Source organism: Protopterus annectens, chromosome 8.part0 (assembly GCF_019279795.1).
Source record: "Protopterus annectens isolate FY-2018-M chromosome 8.part0, PAN1.0, whole genome shotgun sequence".
Classification (NCBI taxonomy): Eukaryota; Metazoa; Chordata; order Ceratodontiformes; family Protopteridae; genus Protopterus; species Protopterus annectens.
The window spans coordinates 498,556,095-498,583,758 of record NC_056741.1 but is presented as its reverse complement, the minus strand read 5'-3'; the positions used below and the strand labels follow the sequence as shown (position 1 = coordinate 498,583,758).

General features: G+C 38.1%; 1 protein-coding gene across 1 annotated transcript in view; it reads right to left on the bottom strand.

Moving 5' to 3' along the window:
• The window catches only part of LOC122808262, a 116,569-nt gene that overhangs the window by 37,423 nt on the left and 51,482 nt on the right, over window positions 1-27,664 (bottom strand). The window contains exon 3 of the mRNA XM_044079225.1: window positions 17,928-18,128. Coding sequence (XP_043935160.1) covers window positions 17,928-18,128 — 201 coding nt within the window. The remainder of the gene's footprint in view (window positions 1-17,927; window positions 18,129-27,664) is intronic.

The window sequence follows — 27,664 nt, the reverse complement described above, 5'->3', positions numbered from 1 at the left end:
GACAATGGGAAATAGCTGCATGACTGTGGAATCATACACATAGGCACTGTACAAACAGGTACATGAATGCATGGCACTATCCAAAGACAACAGAACCCAGACACTGTCCTCCAAACATTGGGAGACAATGTGATGGTCCCCTGCCATTACTAAAGTATACATCAGAAGGAGGACACTGTTGTAGGGAAAGGTGGTGTCCCATGACCTTTGAACTCCCTTATTAGCCTGAAACACAATTTTAAATCCCTCATGGAATCCTCAATAGGTATCTATGACAGCAGACATGCAGCAGACACTAACGACAGTTACAACAGCCTTTGATAGTTATATCAACAACCTCCACAGCATTAAACACAAGTGCTGTGAGTTACTGCACAATGCTAATGCCTATCCTGAGACAACGGATATTGGCCACAGTCCTGACAGCACATTCAGTGCCAGCTTTACCCCTCTCTCTTTGCATAAATGAAGTGCTGAGTGAATGTGTTCTTACATGCTGTATCCCATTTCTGTTCTAGGCATCTGCATGTCACCAGGATGTGGCCCTGCAGCAAGGCCATGGGGTTTGGCAGTGTGGTAACACATCCACCATGTCATAGTCAGGGTACAGTATGCGCACGATAATCCCTGGTCTGTAACACAGTGATTGCATATGCTTCAGAGATTATATTGCTGAGGGTTGTACATAGGTATATGCTGGTTTACAACATCTGTTGTAGAATGGCGAATGGTACATGTTCTGGTTTGGACACACCTCTGATTGCTAATAACCACAGCCACAGGGGATATTCATCAACCAAACACACTGGGATGACTATTCACACACATGCATGCACACACACACACACACACACACACACACACACACACACACACACACACACACACACACACACACACACACATACACGCACACACATTTGCCAGTACTGAGATCCATAGGTTCATTGTTTCATAGGTGTGTAGTAGGTGAATGGGCCTGAAGGCTCTACAAGTCTAGCCCAAGAGAATACCCTGGCATCAGGCTACATGAAAATAGTCCCCAGTGTGGCTCAGGAGTATAGTCAATGGAGTGGTCCCCAGGGGTGGGTATTGTATTTCCCATCCACTCATCCAGATTTCTATTGTGGGTGGCCAGTGATGAGCACTGCTTCACATGTATGTGATTCATATTCCATAACATGGACAGTGTCTGGGTTGTGCACATGTCCCACATGCATGTTCTTTGAAGTGTGGAAGTGTGCTTGAGGTCTCTGGGGCATGTGGTGTGTACAGACTGCCATCTTCTGATGTAGCATTCCTGACCTCATTTGCTGAGACCTGGTTATGTAACTGAGGTAGTGATTGCACCTACATTCACAGTATGATACAGGTATTCAGTGGAGTTATTGGCATCTGTCCATACAAGACGTGTATACGGCATGGTATTCCCTTTGTGTGGTACATTTGCAGACTCTACAGTTGTTGCAGGCATTCAGTGGGGAATATGCCAAAAGGGCCACTGTACACATTGATTGGGCTACTGAGGGGATGGAACAGGGTGCCATGTCCTTTTACTTGCTGGATAACACACACTCAGTCAGGAGATGTAACACATCAAAGTACTTTCTGATGTCAGTGGCACTTTTGTGGTCCACAGGCATGTAGTCCACTGCAATCACACCATGGATACTATCTGTGTGGCAATATGCACGGGAACTACCAATAGTGGTTGTTGCCTAGCCAAATGTGGTTATGTATGATTAGTGGGTGGAAAGTGGTCCCTGAGTATTAGAAGGGGTGCCTATATTGTTCACTAATCCATACTGTCACGTAGTCATTGCACATGGCACTAGACATTTAGGGCTGTGGATTGTCTACACCAACCTCTACTGTGTTTGACAACTGTTGGCCTTGGGACATATACTAGGTCCTCAACATACTAATTTAGCAAAACCCACCCCAATGGATCCTGTTTTTACACACACAGGATAGTGATCACTCACACACACACACACACACACACACACACACACACACACACACACACACACACACACACACACACACACATGCCAGAATTGAGTTTCAAACCCCTACTTACTACAGTGTTACACATTTATCACAAGCACCATGGAGCTTATAGGATGGATGTTGTCCCAAGGTACTTCTAAAGTGAGAAACATCACCAGCCCTTGTAAATACTGGCATTGGGTGATGTAGTGGGTGAGAGATTCCACAAAATATTCTACTCTACACACACATTTACATTTGCCACGAGTGAGGTTCAAACCTCTATCTATCTTTTCGGACCATTACCTTATGCATTTACCACATGTACCACTGACCTTACATGGTTTAGGTTTGCCAACAGGTAGTCTTAAGGTGAATGATATCTGCAGGACTGCTAATGTCAGGCACTGAGATTTGTACTGGGTGTAAATGGGGCCAAAATCTGTGATGTACGGACATATATATGTAGACATATGTACACGAACAAAGACTTGCCAGGAATGAGATTCAACCCCTAACTATGTAGTTATTGTTACTATATTGTTCCACAATTATTACACTCACCACAGAGCTTACATGTTGGAGAGCTGTGCAAAGATATCTTTGAAGGTGAGTGACATCAGCAGCAGTGCTTAAGAAGGGGTAAGGGAAGTGTTGTAAGCGTGAATGACCACAAAATCAGGTCTCTACAAGGATACAGACACTCTCTCACACAAAATCTCACATTTACCAGGATCAGGATTGGAACTCCTACCTAACTAGTTTGCTGCACTATAGTATTACACAGTTAAGACAAGTGCCACATAGCTTATATGTTGGAGAGCTGTCCAAAGGTATCTTTGAAGGTGAGAGACATCAGCAGCAGTGCTAAAGGAGGGGTAAGGGAAGTGTTGTAAGTGTGAATGATCACAAAATCAGGTCTCTACAAGGATACACACACTCTCCCACACAAACACTCACATTTACACAGTTGCCAGAATCAGGCTTGGAACTCCTACCTAACTAGTTTGCTACACTATAGTATTACGCAGTTATCGCAAGCACCATGGAGCTTACATGTTGGAGAGCTGTCCAAAGGTATCTTTGAAGGTGACTGACATCAGCAGCAGTGCTGAAGGAGGGGTAAGGGAAGTTTACTGAGTGTGAATGTCCTCAACCACATTCATCTAGAAACCCACCCCCCCCCCCACACACACACACACACACACACACACACTCACACACAACTTTACATTTGACAGGTCTGAGATTACAACTGCTACATGGCTAGCTATTTGTACTGTAGTGTTACACAGTTATCACAAGCACTACTGAGACTATAGGGCTGAGGGCTAACCAAAGGTATTTCTACAGTGAATGACATCAGCACATCATGTGATATAGGCCAATGGGATGTGTAGTGGGTGGGACAGGCCTCAAAATGGAATTCTCTCTGTCGCTGTCTGTCTTTCACTTCCCCACATCTCTATGTGTATATGTTTGACGTATTATATTATGTTGTCCTTAGATATGTGTAAATATTCCTATCCAGTGTGTGTGTGTGCGTGAAGTATCAGTGGTGTAGAATTTAGTGTGTCTGCACAGACAGCTGCGAATAACCGATATCTGTAGTCCACTGTGTTGTGAGACATGGGTTTTATCATTTCTCTAAGTGAATGAGCATGCCCAGTATGACCTTCTATATTTAGTGTGTGCATCCATTTCAGGGAGGGTTGGACTCCAGATCAGGGTTTTGTGTGCTACATCTACACTTAGCAAACTGTTTCTGCAGGATATCTGTAGATAGGTTGCCAATATGGAGACATAATGGGCTTAACATATGGGAGATACTGTAACTATTGCTGTCTGTGCTACTTGTGTGACCTTTTTGGTTGTCGCATAGATTTTCTGACATATGTACTGTTTTACACTGTGATGTGTCATGTCATCAACTACTGACAATTATCATTCTTTGCTCACAGTTATTTACCAGGAAATACAAGATGAATGAAGCTAAGACCAATATGCACACACCTGCCATTGTGAAGGGGTAGCTACAGACAATAGACTGCTGGTTCTGTGTAAATGGTCAATTGCCTTGTTAGTATGCTGGCTGGGGATCCCCTCATTGTGTTTTTCTCAACTTCACGGAATAGCCATATCCTGCTGGGGCCATACCTCTCAGCTGCACAGATACACCCAGGTTATCCAGAGTCTGGACTCAGATATCTGGTCAGTTTCCCTTCACATTGTGGTTTACAAGTGGTTTTGCAGTTGTTCATTCATGGGTTTGCAGTCAGGAATAGTATGGGTGGACATTAGAGTTTCAGACTTCACACACTCCATGACATCCGTGTTTCTATACCCCCCCCCCTGTTATTCTCTCCTCCACCTAACATTATGTAAGCAATATCTCAGAGGTATCCCTACAATCAGGGCTTTATCCCAGTAGTCTGTATGACGTGATCTGCAGTCCTTGCAGTAGGAGATGGGGAGGCATGCTACTGGCATTTGTCAACATGGCCTTGCATTTGTTTTCTGTTTACTGTGTTAGGTTGTTAGTTGGAACCCCCTGACATTCCATACATTGGCACTATGTGTGAGGCATGGGCCTTTGCCAGAGGACTGTAGGCCATTTGAGAATATTGCAGGCCATCTGTTACTGCATTTCTACATGGGATTGTGGGGGGTGCACACCTGCAGACTTCAACATTTGAAATGATGGTACTGGTATTTCGGTTACTCTGTTGGCTTCCATTTCATATTGTATTGTGACCTATCATGCAGACAGGAGGCATATCAGTAGAGTATACATGTTAGATCTTTAATGGCATATATTTCAGTTTCAGACTTCTTACCCTTCAGAACTAAAATGCAACTGACAGACCTGTTGCAGTATGTTTGTGTAGGTCTGGTAGGGGGCTGTTCACCATTGCCATCATTTGGGGGCCTTAGCCCAGCCTTTCTTCATGGTCATCTACACCTGTCTTGTTGGTTGAGGCCTGTGGTGGGTATGTGACCCTCATTGATATTCGTCTGTGTGACCTATTGACACCCACAGTTCTTTGGGCCATCACATGTACCTTGGTGAGGGCTGTCACCTTGTGTAGTGCTGTTGACACCAGTATTTGTTATGAATTTCCTGCTGTCCCACATAGCTGTCTGCTGTTATCCCATTCAGCCACCCAATTCCCTTGCATCCATATCATACATACAAGTAAGAGAACATACTACTCCATTTAGTAATTGATAGGAAGGGTGACTTACCTTGTTGCGGAGCCAGTATTGAGGATGGTGTTGGAGAGCTGACTATGTTGGATTGCACATAGTACACTCCATATTCATGGTAAAACTCAGGTAATGTCATGTTTGGCATCCCTTTTACTGTACGTGCAAGTCAGAGAGAAGTATCAGTCCCTGGGTCCCTACAGTGTCAGTGTGTGTGCTATGTATTGCCACTTTGCCAAGGCCTGGGCATAATGTGCATGCCTCCTTCTACCTACAAGGGCAGGCTCAGGATGTTCCTCATCCGAGTCCCTCTGTGCCTGTGCTGGCCTTGGCAATGGCGGGGGGCTCTGTGGCCCTGCCCCATGCTGTTCCTGCTGCAGCTGCTTCCACAGGATCATATTGTGTAGCATGGCACATACTATGAGCATTTGTGTACATGTAGCTGGAGAGTATTGCAAGGCTTCACCGGATATGTCAAGGCAGTGGAATCGTGACTTGAGCATCCCAAACACATGCTCTACAATAATCCTGGTTTATGCGTGTGCTTCATTATGGTGTTCTTGTTCAGGTGTGTGTGCATTTCTGATGGGTGTCATCAGCCATGGCTCCAGTGCATAGCCAGGATCCCCTACTAGATGGCTATATGGAATGTCCCCCCTGGCAAATGCCTGATACAGCTGTGAGCAATGCCAGATGTGGGAGTCGTGATAGTTTCCAGAGCTGCCAGCACACACATTCATGGTAATGTCATGGGCATTGCACATGACCTGGCAGTTGATGGAGTGGAATCCCTTGCAGTTTATGTAGAAACTACCCCACTCACTGGGTGGTGCTTTGATGTGGATGTGCATGCAGTCTATAGCACCAACTACCTCAGGGTATTCTGCTATATAGTGGAAGAGACGCATATGTCTGGTCAGAGCCTCACAGGCAGTGGGGAAATATATATGCTCACTGGCATGTTGTGTCATGGCACCCAGGAACTGGTGGAGTACCCTGGATGTTGATGCCTGTGAGACCCCCATGATATCCCCAGTTGGTCTTTGGAAGGTATCTGTGGTGAGTATTCTTAAGCTTAGACATACCTTGGTATCTACTGTGATGGGTTCCCCTCTATTAGTTCTGTGTGTGAGACGTGGCCAGCACAGCTCAACAATTTGCTGTAGAATATCCCTGTCCACCCTATAGTGCTCTACTGTCTCCAGCTCATGTAGGCCCTGGTAGGTTACCCTGGGTCTGTACACTCTCCTCCTCCTCCTCCTCACTCTGGATTGGTTGTCAGCATTCTCCTCCTTACCACCCTCAGTCTCTAGGACATATTGATGGATTAAAGCAGCAGCAGTCTCTAACATTTTTAATTAGTTTTGCCAGTTAAAAATCCCCATCTGTGTACATCGGTGGTGTAGATTTTGTAGGAAAAAATAGTCTGTAGGGTGTTTGCATAGTTTATATTAGTGTGCTGGGCTGTTGCATGTGTATTTGACTGATTCTGATACAGCCCACCTGCCAGGTATGCTAGTTCACCTTGATTGCCTTCCTAGTGCTTTTTCTCCTTCCCAGTTCCTCCCTATTTAAACCCCAAGGCACGCCGCACATACCCAGTGCTCAAATGTAAACAGTGCTGCCATTTTCTCTTTTGGTTTAAATCCCAGTGTGCAGTGTGCACACATGTTTAGGCTATGTACACAATGCTCAGACACATCTGACACACACCCTTCCTTAGCTGTGCTTAGCTAAGGACAAACACGGGCCACAGAGCTCCAATAAGCTTACATCAAGCATGACACACACCCTTATGAAGTTATTCAGCTCTTACACTTACACTGTTGTATTGCTGCACCTACATGGTTAGGTATAATCTGACACTTTGAAGAAATCTGTGATTCAGTATAACTCCCCTCATTTGCATACCCCAGTGTGTAGGTCATTAGTTACTGCACTAACACAGGACTTTTGCCTTTGACAACCAATGATCCCTAGTATAGTTTACATTCTGCATGCCAGTGACTATGATGGCAAAATGCACGTTTAACTTAAAATTAAGTCTTCCTATTTTTTTTTTTTTATTATTTTTAGCACAATCCCATTTGCGCACCACTGCCCTATGTTTAAACGGCTGAGATTGGTCAAAAAAAGTTTAATTTTCATACTAATTAATCACTTTTCAATGCCAATGGTCTTATATTTGGCCATTGGCATGTCTAATGTACATAATATATGCTTTTCCATGAGCTGTCATGTCTCCGTTTTGTCTGTTGCAAAAATGTACTCAGTTATTTTTCTGAATATATTTCTGCACTAACACTGTTTTAGCATGGAGACCTGGCAGCTTGGTGGATAGCAATATCTCCTCATTTGCATGGTTTTCACCAGCAAATGAGGTGATTTGCATATTTGCCGGTTTTCATGCTAGAACAGTGTAGGACCGCTCGTGCACATGGAAACGGCACTATCCTGAATCACTCTGCGACCATTATCCATGCAGGAGCTCCTACACTGTTCCTGCATGGAAAATATTGCTTCCTGAATCCCAGAGCATGTTTAAAATGAATAAATATGGTTGATGATCTATTTATAGCTTTATTCTTGTATGTGAATGATTTAAAATAAAATAATTTGTTATTAAGATGCAAAGTACTTTTAACTGTTATACTAGTGGTGTTGTGTATGCTGCAATTTGCCAACACTGTCTTGGATATTATATTAGCAAAATGGAAAGCAAACTCAGAGATTGATTTTGCAAGCATGTTTATGACATTAAGAACAATAGAGAAAATGATGCTTTGGCTAAACACATTAGTGAATATCCAGGACATATTTTTAAGTTTGCAATAATAGAAAAGGTGAACATTAGTGAACATGGTTGACCATGGCCTTTAATGTTGGAGAAACTGGAATTATACTGGCAGTTTTTCTTAATGCCAGTATGTGGCTAGGACTGAATGATCAGATCTCTGTAAGCTGTTTACTAAAGTTAAAAACACTGGAAAGATAATCCTTTAAAAACTTTTATAACTTTTATAACTTTTACAATTTGTATTATGTTCTAAATTCTTTTTTCTAGCTTTGTAATTGTGAGACTTTTAAAAACTTTTTTGGTCATGTTCATTTAATTCTTTGTTCCTGTCTCAGGGGCTTGGCTCTCATGTAACTCGTTAAATTAAGTATTTAAGTTGTTTCTTGTCGCTAAAATTTTATCTGATGAAGTTTTATTGAAATAAAATTAAAGTGCTTATCCTACATTATTCAACTTGGTTATTTTATTTTTGAGGTTAAATTTGAGCATTCTGTTTAGAGTCTCTGCAGTCTGGCATGTTTTTTATTCATTTCAGTTTCTTCTATTCTCTTTTTTGATATATAGCTGCTGGTCAGGGTTGGGATGAGATTTTAGGGAAATCCTTGGTTAGGGATGTTATACTGTCTATGAAATAAGAGCTGACTTCTATTGTAAATTTGAGTAGTAAATTATTGGGAGAGGGTTGGGGTTGCATTTTTGGTGGGATGTAGGATTTTTTTAATGTCTGAATAGAATTTTTTAGGACTGTGCTTACCATTCTTTTGAAATTTGTCATAGTATAGTTTTTTGGTCTTCATTTGTTTGCTTTTTAGTACAGTTGCAGATTGTTCTGAAGTTTTCGAGGTGCTGTAGTGTTATATTTTTTGCTATTCTTTGCATGCTTTTTCTCTAGCATGCATTAGCATCTTACACTTTTTGGACAGTAAAATTCCATTATTTCTTTTTAGTCCCTTCCTTCTCACTAATAAGGCTGTTTGGGTTATTTAGGAATGCCCCATTTAATTAATTTACAGCATCATCTAAGGAGAGGATTTTTAGGATGTTCCAGTTAATAGATGATAGGCTAGTAATGAATATTTCTTGGTTAAACTTGGAGAGGTTGAGTGTTGTATTATAAACATGTTATTGGAGTGAATGTGTGAGATGTCTGGTTGTATAAAATGAGAGATGGTCACTGAGTGAGTCTGACATTGTCACTTAGACACCTAAAACAGATATTGCACCCTTTTACCCTAGCAGTACCTTCCAATGATCTTTCATAATTTTTTTATATTATCACTGTCTGTGTGGAGTCTGTATGTCCTCTCCACAGTTGTGTAGCATTCAAAAGACATGCATGTGTAAATGGATGTGCCTTTGTTGAAGGTTGAGCATCGAGCTGGCACCTCGGTGTTTCGTAAAAATCTACTGCCAATCATTAGCAGACCGCAGTTCCACTGTGGGGACCCCTTACCAGGAAAAGACAAAAGACAAACAACAACTGTCTGGTGTATAAGGTAATAGCAGTATACATTCAGATGAATTGCTTCTATTTGTTCAAATTTTTATAATACCATTATTAAATGTTTCCCTGAAACCTCTCTGCAAAAGTAAAAAATTCTCATAGTCATATTCTTGCATAAACTTATTTTTATTAGTTGTAAGCCTTGATGCCCTATTTGCCCTTCATAACATTTTTCTTCACTTACATGGGTTGATGGCTCCAAAAGTGAAAATAATTATTTTTAAATGTAACTTTTTTGCACTTTTCTGAATTTATGATCTTGTTATTCTTATACAACGCTATCTTGACATCCAAAAAAATGAAGTAGATTGCTGTAAGGTAACATAAGCGAATCTTAAAAATTTCTGCTGATATTTATTCCCCATGTTCTACCCTAATTTGTGTGGAATCTATTTATATAATGATACTGCATCTGTAGTTGCCAACAAAATACCATAATCCTTAAAAAAGTATTTTTGACTATTGCAAGTTTTCTTAAGAAATCCAAGGAGACCTTAGTTTAGGAAGATATTTCTTCCATCAAACATTTAATTCTCCTTTCTTCATATATGGACATATATTCTGTTTTGGATCCTACTCCCATTACATTGGAGTCTAAAGGACAGGTCTTCTATGCTTTTGTGTACCTTAGGGATACTGAACAGAATACTAATTCTAAGATAAGGTACAGATAAAAATCTGTAAACATTGCTGTCTAGCAGACCTCATTCCAACATGTCCAGAATATTTAGAACCCACCTTCTTATAACTTTCATTAATAAATATGTTACCTTACTGTAAAAGATATCACCATTTAACATAGTTTTAATTTCATAATGATACATATCACTTTTCATTACCACCATAAAACCATGTTTTACATTTTTCAAATTAATTAAGGCTTGCCTTTGTTCAAAGTTTAAATAACATTTTGTCTTAGCCAAAGACTTCCTCAGAACAAAATATAAATAGCCACATGACTATTTAAATTATTTCTAAAACTCATCATAGTGTATCAATATACATAAACATTTAAAATCACAAACTCATTATTATAAAACATACTATTTCTTTTGAAATACTGCTGCTTTAAATTTAACAAGAATATAATATTATAAAAAGCCATTTAACCCTGGTAAATGTCCCACATTTGAATCTATCTGCCTTCTTAATTCCTTGTACTTTAGTAATGTAGTAACATCTCCGTCCCTTAAATCTAATTCTATTTGATCAAGAACTTTAAAGACATTTTTATATATTGTTTATAAACAACTATTTATTTATATAGGATATTTCAGACAGTGTGACACAGGTACGGTCAATTTAGAGGCCTTATCTTACCTTGAACATCCACTGGGAGGATAGTGAAGTTATGTCATTGGCTGCTAACAAAATTTAGTCACATTTTTACTAGAAAAAAAAACTTATGCCCTTTTCATTTGCTAATGGTTACATTACACTTGATCTTAGAAAAATAACCAAAATGCTTTTCTTAACATATGATTAGTTTTGAGGTTGTGTGAAAGAATCTTACTGTTGGAGTCCTGTATGTAGAAATACCCTCATCCTTTGTCTTATTTATGAATTGAATCATAATGAAATTATTACAGATTTTTTCTGTAAGGGGAAAAAGGGTTTTGTTGTATGTATGTATTTATTTTGTTCAGCTTTAAATTAAAGTCTTACAGATATTAGCTTTTTGCATGCCATGTCTTACTTTTTACATGGAATATTATACAGATTTATCAAGATAAGTACCTGACAAGCGGATACTAGAGAGGTACACACTTCAAGTATACCCTGAGGTTCTACTTGACTAACAATTTTCATTATCCTTACTATCCATCAATGTGTATACACCAAAAGCTATGTTGTTAATCAAACTGCCAGATAATTAAGGTGTTTGGAAGTTCTCAGTAAATCATCATCTGAATCAGGAGCATATCTTTGATCCACAGCAATGGAAGCACTGATGCATATAACATCCATCTGTAAACAATTGTTAGTTGAGATTATCCACTACACAAACAATAAATATCGGTAAATCTTCCCTGGAAGCAAACATTTTAACACACATTTGTAGTTGTCCCCCTGAATTCTAAATTAAATAATTGCAACACTAGTTACTACAATAATTTACATTCAGCAGGCTTATTAGCTTATAATTATTAATTGATTACATTAATTTTTAAAAACAGACCTTATTACTATATTTTTTACTTGGTAAATGTTATCAACAAATAAATCAAATTACAATTCATCCTTAATATTTAAGCCTCTGTTATTGAACAGGTCAAATCTAAATGCCTTTTATTCACACTGAGGTGGGTGATCTTGTTCAGCAATTTGCTTTCTTCAAGTTTGGTTTCAAAGTATAATGTTTTCCTACTTGTCCTGTTTGTGTGAAATAATCTAAAATTGAAGCAAATAATTAATAAACAATATCATTTTTCCTGTTGAAATTATTATCATAGTTTCATTGTCAACCATAACTAACAGGGCTTTCATAAGAAAGTAATTGTAATATGTCTGTTATCCTTATAGTATATGACTAATCTCTTCTCATATTTAGAAATGTACTTTAAAACATTAAGTCTGATGACATTGACTATTGTGACACATTTTCCTTTAAATCCCTTGGTTACCCTAAACTTTCCAGTTTGCATAAAGTCCTTCCTTGTTATTGCTCATTCATTTGGTTTATATTAGCAATTCGAAATGTCACTTAACCTGAACATGTAATGATCGACATATAATCATCAAACTACAAAAACTACAAAAGGCCACGTAAGTGAATTTTTTCCTAGGGGAAAAAATCGCTTGGCCAACCAAAACCCAAAGACACTGTCAAACCCTACAGAAATGGGGGGCTTTGCCCTGCACACACCCCTAACTAAATATGCCAACTCTGAGATCACTCTACAGTGGAGAAAAGGGTAAGTTCCCAACTACGGCCAAGCGATTTTATCCCCATTTGCTTAAATGGCCATTTGTAGTTTTTGTAGTTTGATGATTATGTGTCAGTCGTTAGGTGTTCAGGTAAGTGACATTTCAATTTGCTAATATAGACCCCATTCATCTAGTATTAATGAACATCTCCAGTTAGACAGGCATATTGGATCTTACTTGCTTCTTATATATTGCACAGAAACTGATGTTATCTTTCTGAATATCTAATATAGGTTCATAGATGATTACTAGGTAATGACCCAACAGGGCATTTTTAATCCTAGCCATACTTCCCAACATATTTAACAGGTTTTAATGCCACTAATTTAGGATAGGGGTTATAGCTTGGATATAAAACGTCAAGCACTTACAAGCTTCCTCTTTCTAATAAATAATTGTTACAAAGTAAGTTACTAGGTCCAGGGTACCTTTAAGGAACCTAACCCAAATTCCCATTTGTCCCTAAGTGCTGTATGGTTACGTGACTTACTCAAGGTCACACATTAGGCAAATGAGGTATCTGCATAGAACCCTTTTGCAGAAGTTGCACTGTCATTACAATGTTCTTAAGCATGTCAGTGCTATTCAACTCAGCCTGGCAAAATGTCTCAGTTCAAGAAAGATGCAGTTGACTAAATGGCTCTATCCTAGCTATGATTGCCAGGTGGCCATTGCCAGATACAGCTGGATATAACTTGTGATATAGCCACCCTTTCCTTGTTTAAGAAAATAGCATCTAGGACTACTGATACCCTCATAATATTAGATATAACTTGTAATCTGGATGTTTTGCCATTATTGCTCTAAAAGGTATCTGGTAGATTAATATATCTCAATATTTCTTTGAGCGACTGTCAAATGAATTGACACATTTCTCAAAGCCCCCCACAGAACACTTTGGTGATCAACAAATACCAATCACAGTACTGTCCGCTCACACATTTAGTCTAGTTGAAACTATAACATGATCAACACTTGAACTACTCTTTACAAAATCAATTTAGTCATTAAGCATAATGTGTGTGGACAATGTTATCCATGCATTAGTCAATATTTCAGCAAGTAGTCTAGCATTTACCAAAATCAAAGACAGGTATAAAATAAGTAGAATTGCCATGTGAGTTATTTGGTTTAAGATAAAATGTAATAACTGAATATGTGGCACAAAAAAGCACAGAGGAAAGAAAGGGCACAATCAGCAGATACTCCATGGATATGGATTCTTTGAATTCACCAAAATGATTCTTTGCTAAGTTTCTGGATCAAAAGGATGGGCTTACAAAATGGCATGTACAGAATGAATGCCTAGAGGACCAAAGTGAAGGGAGGGATAGAGGAAATGCACATAAAGAGCAAAGTAGATAACGTAATTTGATGTGATACAAAATAGCATAGTGTAATGTAATTTAATGACCCTTTGTCCTCTTTTTCTCAGTTACACTTTGTCAACCAAATTCAACAGCTTTTTAATGCATTTTTTATTATTTTAGATTAGATATAGTGCATTAAAGTCTTTGTTACATCTGTTTTTTCATGCTTTTATATCAGCTCCACATCTGATTAGTTATAAACTTAAAAAAAATGAGCCTACATAAAATATAGTATTATGTTACAACAACTGCACCACACGGCTTCTGTACATGCTGCCATAAGTTTTTCTGTACTATTTTCCAGTAAATATTTTCCTATAAAGCACAGTTAAGTTGCTGAAATAGTTGTATTTTAGACAACTGTATTAGAATAAATGATAAGCTCCTAATCATTATTCCAAGAAGCATCTGATAACATTCCTAACTACAGCTAAGATATCTGTAGGCCCATCCTGCTGGCCTCCAAAAGAGAGTTTTACTGTAAAGTCCTTCAGAATTAAAAATTGTTGTCAATTACACAAAGGAGAATGCTATTCCTTTCCTCCCAAATGAGTAAAATGTTAAACTTAAAGAGCATCCCCCTTTTTTGTGACATAAATTAAAAGATTGACTAACTATAACCTAAGCCCTTCTTAATTACCCTCAAGAGCTAACCATAGTTTCTCAACTCTACCACTCTTCCATATACACATATATATGTGAATCCTTCTAGGTAAAGATGGAAGCACCTACTTATTGCAATGCCTTTCCTATCCAATGTAAAATTAAAATGAATTAAAAAAACCCTGTTAGTACTATACAAAAAGTAGCAAAATATAAACCTATTCTCCTCCCTGTAGCCCTCATTTTATGTCTACTACATGTACTGAGGACTCATTTTCTTAAGACACGTCCTCACTGCCACTTGCTTATTTTGACAAGTGCTCTAACCCCCACTGACATGTCTCTTGTGATGCTACCTCTACCAATATCCTGATCCTAACCCTCAAAACTCCCATCCAGTGAATAACTCTGAAGTTCCCCATCCCTCCCTAAATCTAAAATATCCTCCCTCTCCCCCTAACCTTAAACTGCTGACCACTCCTTAAACATAAAGTCCTCTACCCCTTCCCCTCCCTAACTCTAATGTTCCAGTCACTCCCAAAACTTAAAACCCCTTTTCCTGCTCCCATTCACAATTGCTCCCTAAACCTAAAATCTCCATCCACATCCCTAACCCTAAAATCCATACTCCACTCCCCCTAAACCTAACAGCACCCTCCTAGCTCTCCTCCCCTTCCCCATTTACCTGGTCCTTGGCAAGCACTTGCTTGCATCCATCTGTTAGGAAACATCACATTTGAGTTCAACTGTGAGCAGATGGTTGGAAGGGGGTTACATCCATTTCGTTCCCTGGCTGTGAGTTACTGGACTTCAAGCAGCTGGGACTCAAGCATCTATGTGGACTCCTTCTTTTTCTGTTGTAATACCCATGAAGTATCCTCCCTTTTCCCATATTTTCTCATCTTTCTCATATTCCTTTCACCCTACATTAACCTTTACTTGCTTCTATCTTCCACTCCAGCATACACATAATTATATGGTTACTCTGCATTTTGTTGACTGTCTGTTTAGTTGACAAATGCTAGCAGTGGTGTTTTATGTCAATCGTATAGATAACCAAACAGTCAGGATGTCAATGTCTTTTTCCTTGTGACAGACGAGTGGGGTTGGAGGGTGTAAGAGTGTCTGTGTGTGTGTTTGACAGTGAGAGTTAGGGTAGGTGAGAGGATAGTTTTCCATGTTTGTGTTTGAGTGTGTGTATATTTTAGGGTTAGGATCAGGTTTAGGTAAAGGCATAAATGTAGTGTTGTTAGTGTGTATTTGTGTGTCTGAGTGTATCTTTCCCAGTGGCAATGTCACAAGAAGGTTTTTTTGTAAGGTAAGTTGTAGCAAGGGTTTGGGGGGAGGGGAAATGATAGGGTTAGTACCAGTTACTAAGATGATGGTGCAAGGGAGTGGAGAAGTCCTAGAAAAGTACAAGTCTGTGTGTGTGTGTGTGTGTGTGTGTGTGTGTGTGTGTGTGTGTGTGTGTGTGTGTGTGTGTGTGTGTGTGTGTGTTTGTGTGAGTGTTTGTCTGTGTGTGTGTGTGTGTGTGTGTGTGTGTGTGTGTGTGCGCATGTGTGTGTTTTAATTTAGTTATACAAGTTTTTGTTTCATTATTTAGCTTTGCAATTCACAGTTTGCAGGTGACTAAGAAGATTAAGGCTGTGAAGTATTAACAAGCTACTTCCTGTGATTCACAGTTTGATTCCATTGGTCTTCATTTATTGATTGATTTATTTATTTACTTATTTATTTATTGGCATTTGTTTACCAGGAAAGTCCAAGAGAACACAGGCCCGGGGAGAAAAGACCCACAGTATAATAACACATAACATACAAACAGTAAAAAAAATATAGAACAACTTCAAGATTCAAGCAAATAATCACAAAGCAAACTAGTAATACCAATAATTGTAAAGGTTAGCAAACAAATGATATGTACAGATGAGTATAGGTGAAAGTTAACAACTAGTATATACATTTACCTATTGTGTGACTTTGAGTAAGTCACTTAACTAGACCAGTGCTTTTGGGTCAGTTGAGAACTTGGGCTAAGCTCTTTAATGGTCTCCTGGAATGCATGCTTGTGGACCTCTGATGAACATTTTTATAAAAGCAAAGTAATAAACAATGGATTTAAAAGTTAGTATTATCATTAATTTAAGTATAAATCAATAGACTACTTCTGTGTTAATTCATATCTCTAATTCACTTGGATTATTTGCCATTAATATAAAAGATTTTAGAAATGTTGCAGTTCCCATTTCTAGGTTTTCTATTTGCTTGTGTTGCTATCATGTGAATGCAGGAGGCATGGCTAGGAATAATAGTATATATATATATATATATATATATATATATATATATATATATATATATATATATATTACACTCTTTATTTACAGATTTATTTATATGTGTATTCATTGAATTATTTAGTTAATATTTGCTAACCAGGTAGGTAGACTTGTCCAGAGAACCTTTTCAGCCATGTCCTGATCTCAGAGACAATAAAAAGTGCAAGTAAACTTAAGTTATATGCTTCAAATAGGATATAGTTTAGGTTCACATAGTTGGAAAATTTAGTAAGTCCATTATAATGTTTTTATTAAGTCAAATGTTATGCAGTTACATTTTTAATAAAGAAGTAGGTTTACATTAGGTTTTGTCAGTTTACATGGGTTACATTACAGCTGGCTACATGAAATTGCTTCATACAGTTTTAAATTTGAATTTCATTCTTCGAGGAACACTCAAACAGAAGTGAGTAAAAAAACTGAGATTTCAGATATATGCACAGAGACTAACAATATGACACAGAAATAAGAATAGCTAAATGCAAAGGAAAACAAAATTGAGGCACTGTACACATTTTTAGAATTTTAAGCCTTTTAAATAGTTCATCCAGAGTCATAAAATGACAAACCATATATCAATAAACACAATTTGTCAGATTAATACAACTGTGTCAGTAATCTTTCTTGTAGAATAACAGCTCACAGTGTATAGCTATGCATAATTCCATCTCAGTGGTGAGTACTTTTAAATACCATACTTTTGCGAAGTCAAGCATCGTACAATCGGGCACTTATTATATATATATATATATATATATATATATATATATATATATATATATATATATACATATGTACACAATGTATCTGCTTACCATAATTCATATCCTTGCTCACTTTTTCTGTTGCAGGCTCTTCTTCAGAACTAAGTCTCCAATTAATAAAATCATCTCATTTTAGTGTGGTACTTAAAATCAAAGAATATAGCGGATAACTTTCAGGTTTATTAAGTGGCCTGTGCAGCTAAAAGATCATTAATAAGTGTATGCAAACCAGATTTTAGTTTGAAATATGCTTATACCCTCCTAACTCAATTGGAAAACAGATATGAGTTACTACAGGTAATAACGTACAACAAATCCAGGATCACAGTAAACTACTGTTTAAGTTTCTAAAACCTGTCCCCCTTGTGGCAACACATGTATAAATAAACTGAGTAAACAGCATAATAATAACTGCATACTTACCAGGAGTATGGAGCTTCTTGTTTTGTAAGACAGAGAGGATTATTAGAATGTTACCAATAATATCTGCAGCTATTGTGAAAATCATCACAGTGGCCTGAATTATGGTAACAGCTGCAGACGGCTGATAGAGTTGTGGCTCTGTCTGGTTATCCCCTTTCAACTCACTTTCATTGTAGCTTGTGTCCCAGCTAGACATACTTCCTTAGATATTAGACAGCCTCAGCTTTTGGTCTGAAACTAATTATTAAAGGCTATCATATTTTGTTTTTGGATAGAATACAGTTAAAACATGCAGTTTCAAAGCAAAATCAGTATGGTATGATGTTTCCCTTTTGTTAAACGAGACCAGTGCTCAAATGTACTCCTGACCACAGTCTGACAAAATCAAGGCACACATCATTTTAAAACAGCAGGGACTTTAGAATTAGAATATGTACTGACATTAAGGCAGTACAATAATATGGCTTGCCTTCTTTAAGTTTGCAATGACTTCACAGGTGATTACTAGGCTAAGAACCCCATGGGGTCTTTTTATGCCTAGTCAAGCATTACAAGGTGAGACTCAAACCCTGCACCTTGTGTCTGGGAGGAAAACACCTTAATGAGTGACACATATAGCAATAACTACAGAAAAAGGAAATGTAAAATAATATTTCTGTTTGCAAAGCATATCACTTGCATAACGCTGAACCTCTTATAACAAAGTTTTCACTTCTGCTTGATTCTGCTGTTTGCAACCTCCTATATAGAAGGAAGGCATTCTCCCAGTGGGACTAAGGATGATGTATCCTGAGAGAGAGCATTTGTCAAAAGAGAAATAATCAAGGAACTCACCCATTGAGAAATCATTTAGGGTTTCATTGATAACCACACTCTGGAGTGCAATAATATGTTATTCTCTGTAACAGGGAAATCTGATATCAGGGGCAAAATATTCAACATTCCCTTTATCTCAACTCATAAGAAATAACTGGCACAGTCAGTCCAGTAGCATAAATTTACTAATTTGCCAAAGTCAATAAGGTTGCATCCCAACATTAATGAAGTAATGCAGCATTCAGTTTTATGTGAAAAAAATATTATTATACAATGACTGGCCATTAATATTCGAAAATGAGCATGCTGATTGATCAGCCTAATTAACATGCCCGTTGTAAATCAAAGCATATACCAATGGGAAAAGGTCCTGTCGCCCAGATGTTTTTCCATTTGGTATATTCTGTAACTTTTCATTTTTTTAACAAAAATAAATAAATAAAATCAGAAATCTGGACTCCAGACATATGAGAGAGACAGTACTAAGAAAATACTAGGAAGATCGGGTACGTTATTCGAAATTAAAGACACATTCCTAATTTTCCTTGTATTTCCTCCATTCTGTCTCTCTCCTACCGCTAAACTGTCTGAAACTTTATTTTTTTAGTTAAAAAAAAAAAAGAAAAAGAAAATAAAAAAGGAGTGACAGAGACTTTCTTTTCTCTATTGCTTCCTTTCCAAACCACTGAAGTACTGGGTATGGTGGGAACGCAAGTCCCATACGCATGTGCAGTACATCAAAAAAAGCAACAGGATATGTAGCAGAAGCAGAAGGAAACCATGGTGCCATTATACAAAGACCTTTTTTAAGAAAAGTAGGTCATTTTTTTCTTAAATAATGTCATTGAATAATAGCAATAACCGACTCCGTGGTACGGTATATTAAGATTTACCCACAGTTGGCTTTATTTAATCACTTGGACTTCGCCCTCATGATTAAACCACACCAACCGTGGGTAAATCTTAATACACCACACCGACGTCATCAGTTACTGCTATATTATTATTGTTATTATCCAAATACAGATGTGCATTCTTGATCTTTAGCATTTGTTCTCTCACCGTTGCAAGCTTTTTACCTCACTATATTCATCTGATTTAATTAGTAACTTTTCATTTGATTGTCTTGTAATATGTGATTTGCCTATTGAATCAATATAGTAAAACTACTAAATTCATTTGTCATCTGTGTTATTTCTTGACACAGATTTTTGTTTATTTGTGTAATAGTTGCTTATATGTGCTGTTTTCATACTTGCTGAAATAGTTCTAGATGGATCAGTCTGGTACTAAAAAAAAGCAAATAAATTAATAAATAAAATAAACGTAATTCACCTTGTTGTTTGTTCAGCTGCATATTCAAATTGGACAGAGTGAAGGTGAGTATTCTGCTACAATACTAGTCTTGTCCAGTTGTTGTACTATCTCTGCAACTTGGGATAAGTTATAAAATGTATATCTACAATACAGGAGGTGGACTTAGTAATTTAAGTAACACTTCTAGTCTTCTAAACATTTAATGTTTTGTAATTCAAAGGGTGTTTAGGGAATTGACTCTAAATGCATTCAGAATACTTTTTTTTTCTTTTTGCAATAATTTCCAAACATTATGTCATCAGTATTTTGGGCATCACGTTATTGCAATCATCTTTTATGAAACTTTTTTTTTGCAATAATTTCCAAACATTATGTCATCAGTATTTTGGGCATTACGTTATTTTCAATCATCTTTTGTTAATACAAGACAAAGTAAAGTGATTTGATGTGAAGTTTGTTAGGCAAATGTGTGACAGATCAAAGGTGTTGCACTAAGTGCTTGAAGTATAATAGACTGCCTGTATATGGTGCTGTGCTATTTATAGCACCCGTCATTGCATGCATGCAATAAAACAGAGAATTTTAACAGTTAAATCATGTGGAAGCACTGCATAAGTGCAGATCCACTGTATAAGTTAATATTTGCAGCACAAAAGCTAACATTTTCACTGGCATTCACTAACATCAGAATTACAAGGAAGTCTGCAATTAAACCCACTATAAGCTGGATCCAGTCCAAGAAGCCACAAGGAAATGTAATATGATGAAGCTGTTGGAAAGTGCAGCATACCGAATTCAGACTAAACAATTGCACGTATAATATGCAACATCTCACATGTCATCAAAGGACTATATGCATACAGTGTATGCTGTAGCAACAGATGTAAGCTGTCTTGTTATGTTCATGTATACCATCAAAAAGATTGTTATACATGATTAGCGAGGAGCATCCCTTTGGTGAGATGTACATGTTGTTATAAAATTAAAGTATTCTGATCTGGAAAACAGCAACCTCTTTCCAAGCTGCTGAATTTATTTATAAGTTAAATTCTAAATCATGCACTGAAATAGAATTGCAGTATACCATATTATAACAGTGAAGCAGTACATCAACCACATAGGCACTATAAAAAGGATAGCATCATAGTTCAGTCAGTTTTTATGTAATATTCTACATCTTGTAGTCTTGGAGAAAATCAGACATTGCAAGGTTGTTTAAAGCATATTATTACAAAGTTCAATATCATGTAACTGCAGTATTACTAGGAGATGGTAGGGGTTACATGACAATAAGTTCTTCCTTGTTACACAGGGGAATACAGCCATTGCTATGGCTCTGGTAGCTGAGAGCTGACTAGTGGTTCCAATAGTGAGGAGTTGACTTGAGGCAGAAGAAGAATGAGGGGGCTGAGCTTGTTCACTTTTGGCAGAGTGGGAGGGGAGCAGCTCATCCTCTGTCAAAGCTCCTCTAGGAAGATTGGAGAGACAATAGAGTGGCAGTCCCACACTACATCACTAGGCATGCACAGAGAAACAGCAGGATAAAATTATAAGAACTTCTGTTCCTCCACATGGATACCAGAACTGTTTCCAGTGCATTTGCTGGTAGCCCCAGGAGCTGAGGACTCTTGGGAACAAATAAGTCAGTGGAGCAGCTGGGAAAGAGGCTCAGTGGTCAGAAAGGGGTCATAGTGAACAAAAAAATAAATAAAAAATAAACAAACTAATTTTATTCCAGTTTTTGCTATGAAACAAAAATATTTAGATAACTAGATAGCTAGATAGACAGACAAACGCTCACATACTTGTGCACATATGTTTATTTACATGCTTATATATGCTTATATAGTTATTTATCATAATACCATATCCTAATGGTGGACTTAAGCACTGTAAATCATTAAGCTTGAATCCACTGAACATCAGCATATGTCTAGCTGTCTTGCATACCAGTGGTGTGTATCCATGGGCAGAATTCTAAATGGACTGGAATAGTGTTGTGAAGGTCATAATCATCCTGCAGTGCTTCCCTGAATGGAAATCCCAGCTTCACCTTTCCTAGTATAATGTCATACCAGAGACAGTATATGTCTAAGTCTGACAGGTTCAGTGAAAATTTCACTCCTCTGTTCCCTCCATCAGTAAATCAGGACATTCCCAGTGCCTGCCCCTTTCCCATTACATCTAGGGATCAGGTCATCACTGCTCTCTCAAAGGGAAAAAATACAGCCTCCATGGGACCCGATAACATCCCAAGCTGCATCCTACATGAACTCAGGCAGGAACTTGCAGAACTTGCAGCACCATTAGGCTCCCTATTCAATCAAAGCCTGACTAATGTCTTTGTCCCAGCTGAGTGAAGGACAGCCACTGTCGTCCCTTTACACAAAGGTGAAGTGTCCACCAATCCAGGAAATTATAGTGTCATCAGCCTAACTAGCCTGATATGCAAGGCCATGGAACAGATTATCATGGATCTCATTAACAAGGACATTAGCAACCTCCAAACACTTGATCCCACATAGTTTAGCTTCATCAAGGGTAGGTCATATCTGTTAAATTTGGTCAACGTTTTTGAGACAGTCACCAAAGCCATGGACAAGGGGAAGGCAGTGCATACTGCCTACCTTGACCTGGCCAAAGCCTTCAACACTATTCCCCATTTGGGCATAACAGATAAACTCTCTCAACTAGGCATCAATCCATATGTTACCAGATGAGTAGCAAACTGGGTCACTGATAGAACCCACCTAGTCAAAGTAGGGGAAGACACCTCAAGCAGTAGACCTGTATCGAGTGGCATACCCCAGGATTCAGTCTCAGGGCCTCTGTTATTTGGGATATACTTTTCTGAGGTGCAGGCCAAAGCCAGTGGGCTATGGCTGACCAAGTTTGCAGATGACTGCAAGCTGGGCACTGTCATCAGTTCCCCAAGTGATGTGGATGTCCTCCAAGAGGGTCTCACCCAAACAAATGACTGGTGCCAGAAACATGGCCTCAAGCTGAATGCCAAAAAATGCATCATCATCCCCTTTGAGGAGAATAATTTCCCCACATATTATCATGTAAATAACAATGTCCTAAGAACACAATCAGTCATGAGGGATTTGGGCACCCAGATTGATAGCAACCTGACTTTTGACCACCATGTTGTTTCCATTGTACAGAAAGCTTTCTACATGGCTCACCTCATAAGTAAGGGTATTTCATCCAGGGACAAGGAGGTCATAACATCCCTGTATTCTTCCCTTATAAGGCCTATTATTGAGTACATTGCTCCATTTAGCAGATACCTCGCAATGCACATACAGCAGCTGGAGAGACCACAGGGGTTCTTCACTAGGAGAATCCAGGACCTCAAAAATCTACCATACACAGATAGGCTAAAAGTCCTATCCCTCTACTCTGTTTCATACAGATGCCTCAGAGGTGACCTCTGTCTGACATTCAAGGCGATCTTGGAACCCACCTTGATGGGATTGCTGCATATCCGCAAGTCAAGCTCCACTTGAGTAACCCACATATGTGGCCACAACCTGGTCTGTGACATCAATAGGACTTGTTCACGGGACAGATTTGTGTCCCAGAGACTCCCTCATCTGTGGAATAGACTCCCTCATCTGTGGAATAGACTCCCTGCACACATCAAGCAGAGTACTTCTTTACCCCTTTATAAGCTCAAACTGGATAACTAGATAGGAAATAGAAAATTCATCCCTGGGATTCCACCCATGTCCCTGCTGAACAGAGGCATCGGATGCTGATTTGTCTATACATGGGCTAAATTAGTTAGGCTTATAAGGGCCTCAGGGCCAATAGCCTAGTAACTTCCTGTGATCCTATAACTGATACTACACCATGTTTGCACTTCTGAAGAATACCCACTGCACCAAGACTAGGTAATGAGATTCTGAAGCATTCAGTTTAAATGAATCTTATTGCCTATTCCTGGTCATTTTATCCACTAGCTGCCAAGATCATTTATAAATGCAGAAATCACCCAAAGCTGGATGTCCTACATTTCATCAATAATACTGCATGTAGACATGGAAGACTTTGTAATGTATGTATTATTAAGCTTGACAGTTCAGTGTTGGCTTGCTGTGGGGCCGTGTTCAAAAAAAAAAAAGTTCCTTGAAAAATAGTCAATAGTCCCCCTTGTATAAAGGGACTGTTTATGAAGTGATACTGCCTTACATGTCTGCAGTCATCTCCAGCACCAAACTAAGTAGTACACCTCCACCTGTAGGCTAATATTGGTACTGTAGGCTTATGGCCTGTCTGCCATGTAACAATAGCAGTACCATTTCTGAAATACTGGTGGAATACTTCCTACATTTGATAACCACCTATAGCAAAGGACTACTGGATGCAAATGTCTCTTTTTCATGGCAGGCCCAGAATTACTGTCTAGTTAAGTGACTTGTACAGAGTCACATTATCTACAAGTCATAGAAAGAGGGAATGAAACTCTGACTATGGTATGATGCTTGTTATCAACTGACATCCCCAATCCCCTACCATAACCTGTCAGATATCCAATGCCAATGTAAAAATTCCAAATGCTATGGCACTGCAAACCCAATCATTGTTTTGAATCAGAAGCAGGCTTCCTGTTAGAGTAGGTATGATAAATGTGTGTATTAGGTATTATTGAATTAAAGTTATTGGGTCACATTTAGATAGGTGAACACATGTCTATGCATGTCACTATGTAACCATCAGAGGTGTTACTTGGGACACAGAGGCTGTAAAGTGGGCACACCTTTTTTCGGATTTCATGTAACTGTTGATTTTCACTTCATTTGACAATGCATATTTACTGTTAGGATAAATGCTAAACATACATTTACTACTGCTTTTATTACAGTGATGGCTACCTCTCGGATGTCGCACATCATAAAGCATCTGTTGCATGTTATGCTGACCAGACTGATAGCTCCGTAACACCTTGGAAGAGGTAATGACACTGAAGATCAACAGGAATGGTGCAGTATAGATACAGGATGAAGGCAATGATACATAGGATTCAGTGTTTGGCTCTGCTGCTTCACTTGCATGTATGGTGACCTGTCATGTGATTCAGAAGGATTCTCTTTCCAGTAATTCCACTGGGAAGGAACATGTAGAAATAGGGCCCGGAAATAATGCCGCTGTCCAAAAACATGTGTCCTATTAATGGTGAGCAGTTAGCAGCATTTAGAAAGAACTGGACTGAAGGCATTGTATAATGGAATAAAGCATTGTAGAACAGAAGGATGTAGAGATCAGACATTTCCAGGGACACAACAAGTGCCATTACCTCTCAATGAGTTGGTGCAGTCCGATCCCCAGCCAGATCATAAAGACCTCTTCACTCATAAATACCACTATTTCAATCCAGAAGGAACCAGCATGCAGTAGGAGCAAACGACTATATTACATTAAAACCTTTTCTATAAATAGAACAATAGGATAAGCTTACATAGTGTTCTTGAATAATCGAGTATCCGGACTATATTAGGTAGAACAGTAACATTTTATTATTTTCATTATGTTTTAATGGTATTTTTATTATTTTGGTATTTATTATGTGATGACTCATGCAGTTTATTTATAGTTGACAGAACCAAGTATTTTATGTATTTTTATATATTATGGTTCACATTTTACATATATTTTTATTTTTTTGTATTATATGCATTTTATACAAAGCCAGTCACAACAAGATACAGTGGAATATAGAATTCATATTAGTGGGGTAGTCATAAGCAATATTTTTAATTGATTATCAATTATTGTTTTTTTGAAGTATTTATTATATGTGTATTTAATCACAATTTGTTTATTAATATATAAAAGTTAATCATTTTAATTATCACAAATTTTTTATAAAAAACATTTTTAATAATATTTTTATGAATATTTTTATGAATATCTTTATGGATTTTTCACCACATATTTACTAATGTATTATTATATTATTCTATATACAAAAATTAGATTAATGATTAACAGCATTAGTCTACAAGCGCATGTATTCACGTTATTTCAGTGAATGGAACGTCAGATACACTATTATATATAAGATAAATCCATGACAGCACATTCAAAAGAGTAATTATATTATGAAAATAGGACATTTAAGTATTTAGATAGTATAAGATTTGTAGCGAGCACAAATTATATTTAAAATGTAATGGTGAACAAATGAATTTTTTAAGTAAATATTGACTGTTTCCTTGTGAGCTATTTCTTTAAATGGAATATTAGAAACGGCGCCAAAAAGTGTTTAAATAGGTTTAATTAAACCTTTTAATTGATTCTGATGAAGTCCACATGTTGGTGGATGAAAGCACTTGATCCGTTTGTAGTTATGAGAATTGTTTTGTTTTAATAGTTTTTACTTTCACTGTTGTGTGCAGTCACCTTCAATAAACAGGAAGTATTATTGCTCCTACTGTGTGCTGGTTCCTTCTGGATTGAAATAGTGGTACCTCTTCACTCATAACTGGAGGCTTACAGTATAGTGCCCTGGACCCAGACAGCCATGCATAATTGGCCTGAAAGAAGCCACAATAAGAAGATGATTAGGAAGGATTAGCTGCCATCTCACAATACATAACTCGACACCGTAAAACTCTACTGCCAATCATGAGCGGACTGGTGATCCGCTGTGGCGACCCCTTACCGGGAAAAGTCAAAAGAAGAAGAAGAAGAGATACCTCACAGCCTTGGCACTTGGTGTTCATGGCTTAACTTGTTCATGCAATACCTGCCACAGACATGTAGTAGTGGCCTGGTTATTGCATGGTACTCCAAGACCTGCTGCTGTTGCTCTGGTAAGGGACATTGAGTCAGGCCATGGCCTGTATGTCATGTAGACACATGCTGATTTCAGGCATGCCATATTATGGACAGTCATGGAGATGTGGAGTTGGATTGTTCACTTCAGCCCCACATTCACACACTGAGAGTCCTAACCTAACCACCCTGTGTTATAACAGACCCATGCAGATAAGCTTGCTGTTCCGGTTATTAGAAGAGGGTATGCTGAGGATAGACTACACTGTGAAAGTTTCCAAGCAATGTACCACAGCCCACAGTACTGCAGTGTTTGCTTATATCCTGAGACCCATGAACATGACACTTACAGTATATGTTTGTTTATATCTGCCTTGCATATACCCTTGTACTTCTTCAGATAAAGATACATTTGCCATTCATAACCAGTGAAATGTGGAATAAATGCTAGTTACCCCTGACACAACTGGTATTTAGAATGAACACGTCAGAATACCCAACAGTGTGAATGTCTTAGCTTCAGTCTCTGCATGAACATCTTATTTATTGGTGTGCTGTTGTCACATAATGTGTTGTGGTACATAGTTTTATATATACCAGATATTGCCTTACTGCAAGTGCATGTTTTACACTCTCTCACTGGTTTCCCTCATGCGGATGTTGTTTATCCTTCTCTTCTTGCACAATGCCACCATATTCATTGGCCTCTGACATCCCTGCTCAGGTGCCTGAAACTGTAATGTTAGATTTATCACACCTCAGACTGCTAAGCCATGGTACCTAGCAGTTTGTATTACACTCATTGTAATAATCCAAAATGT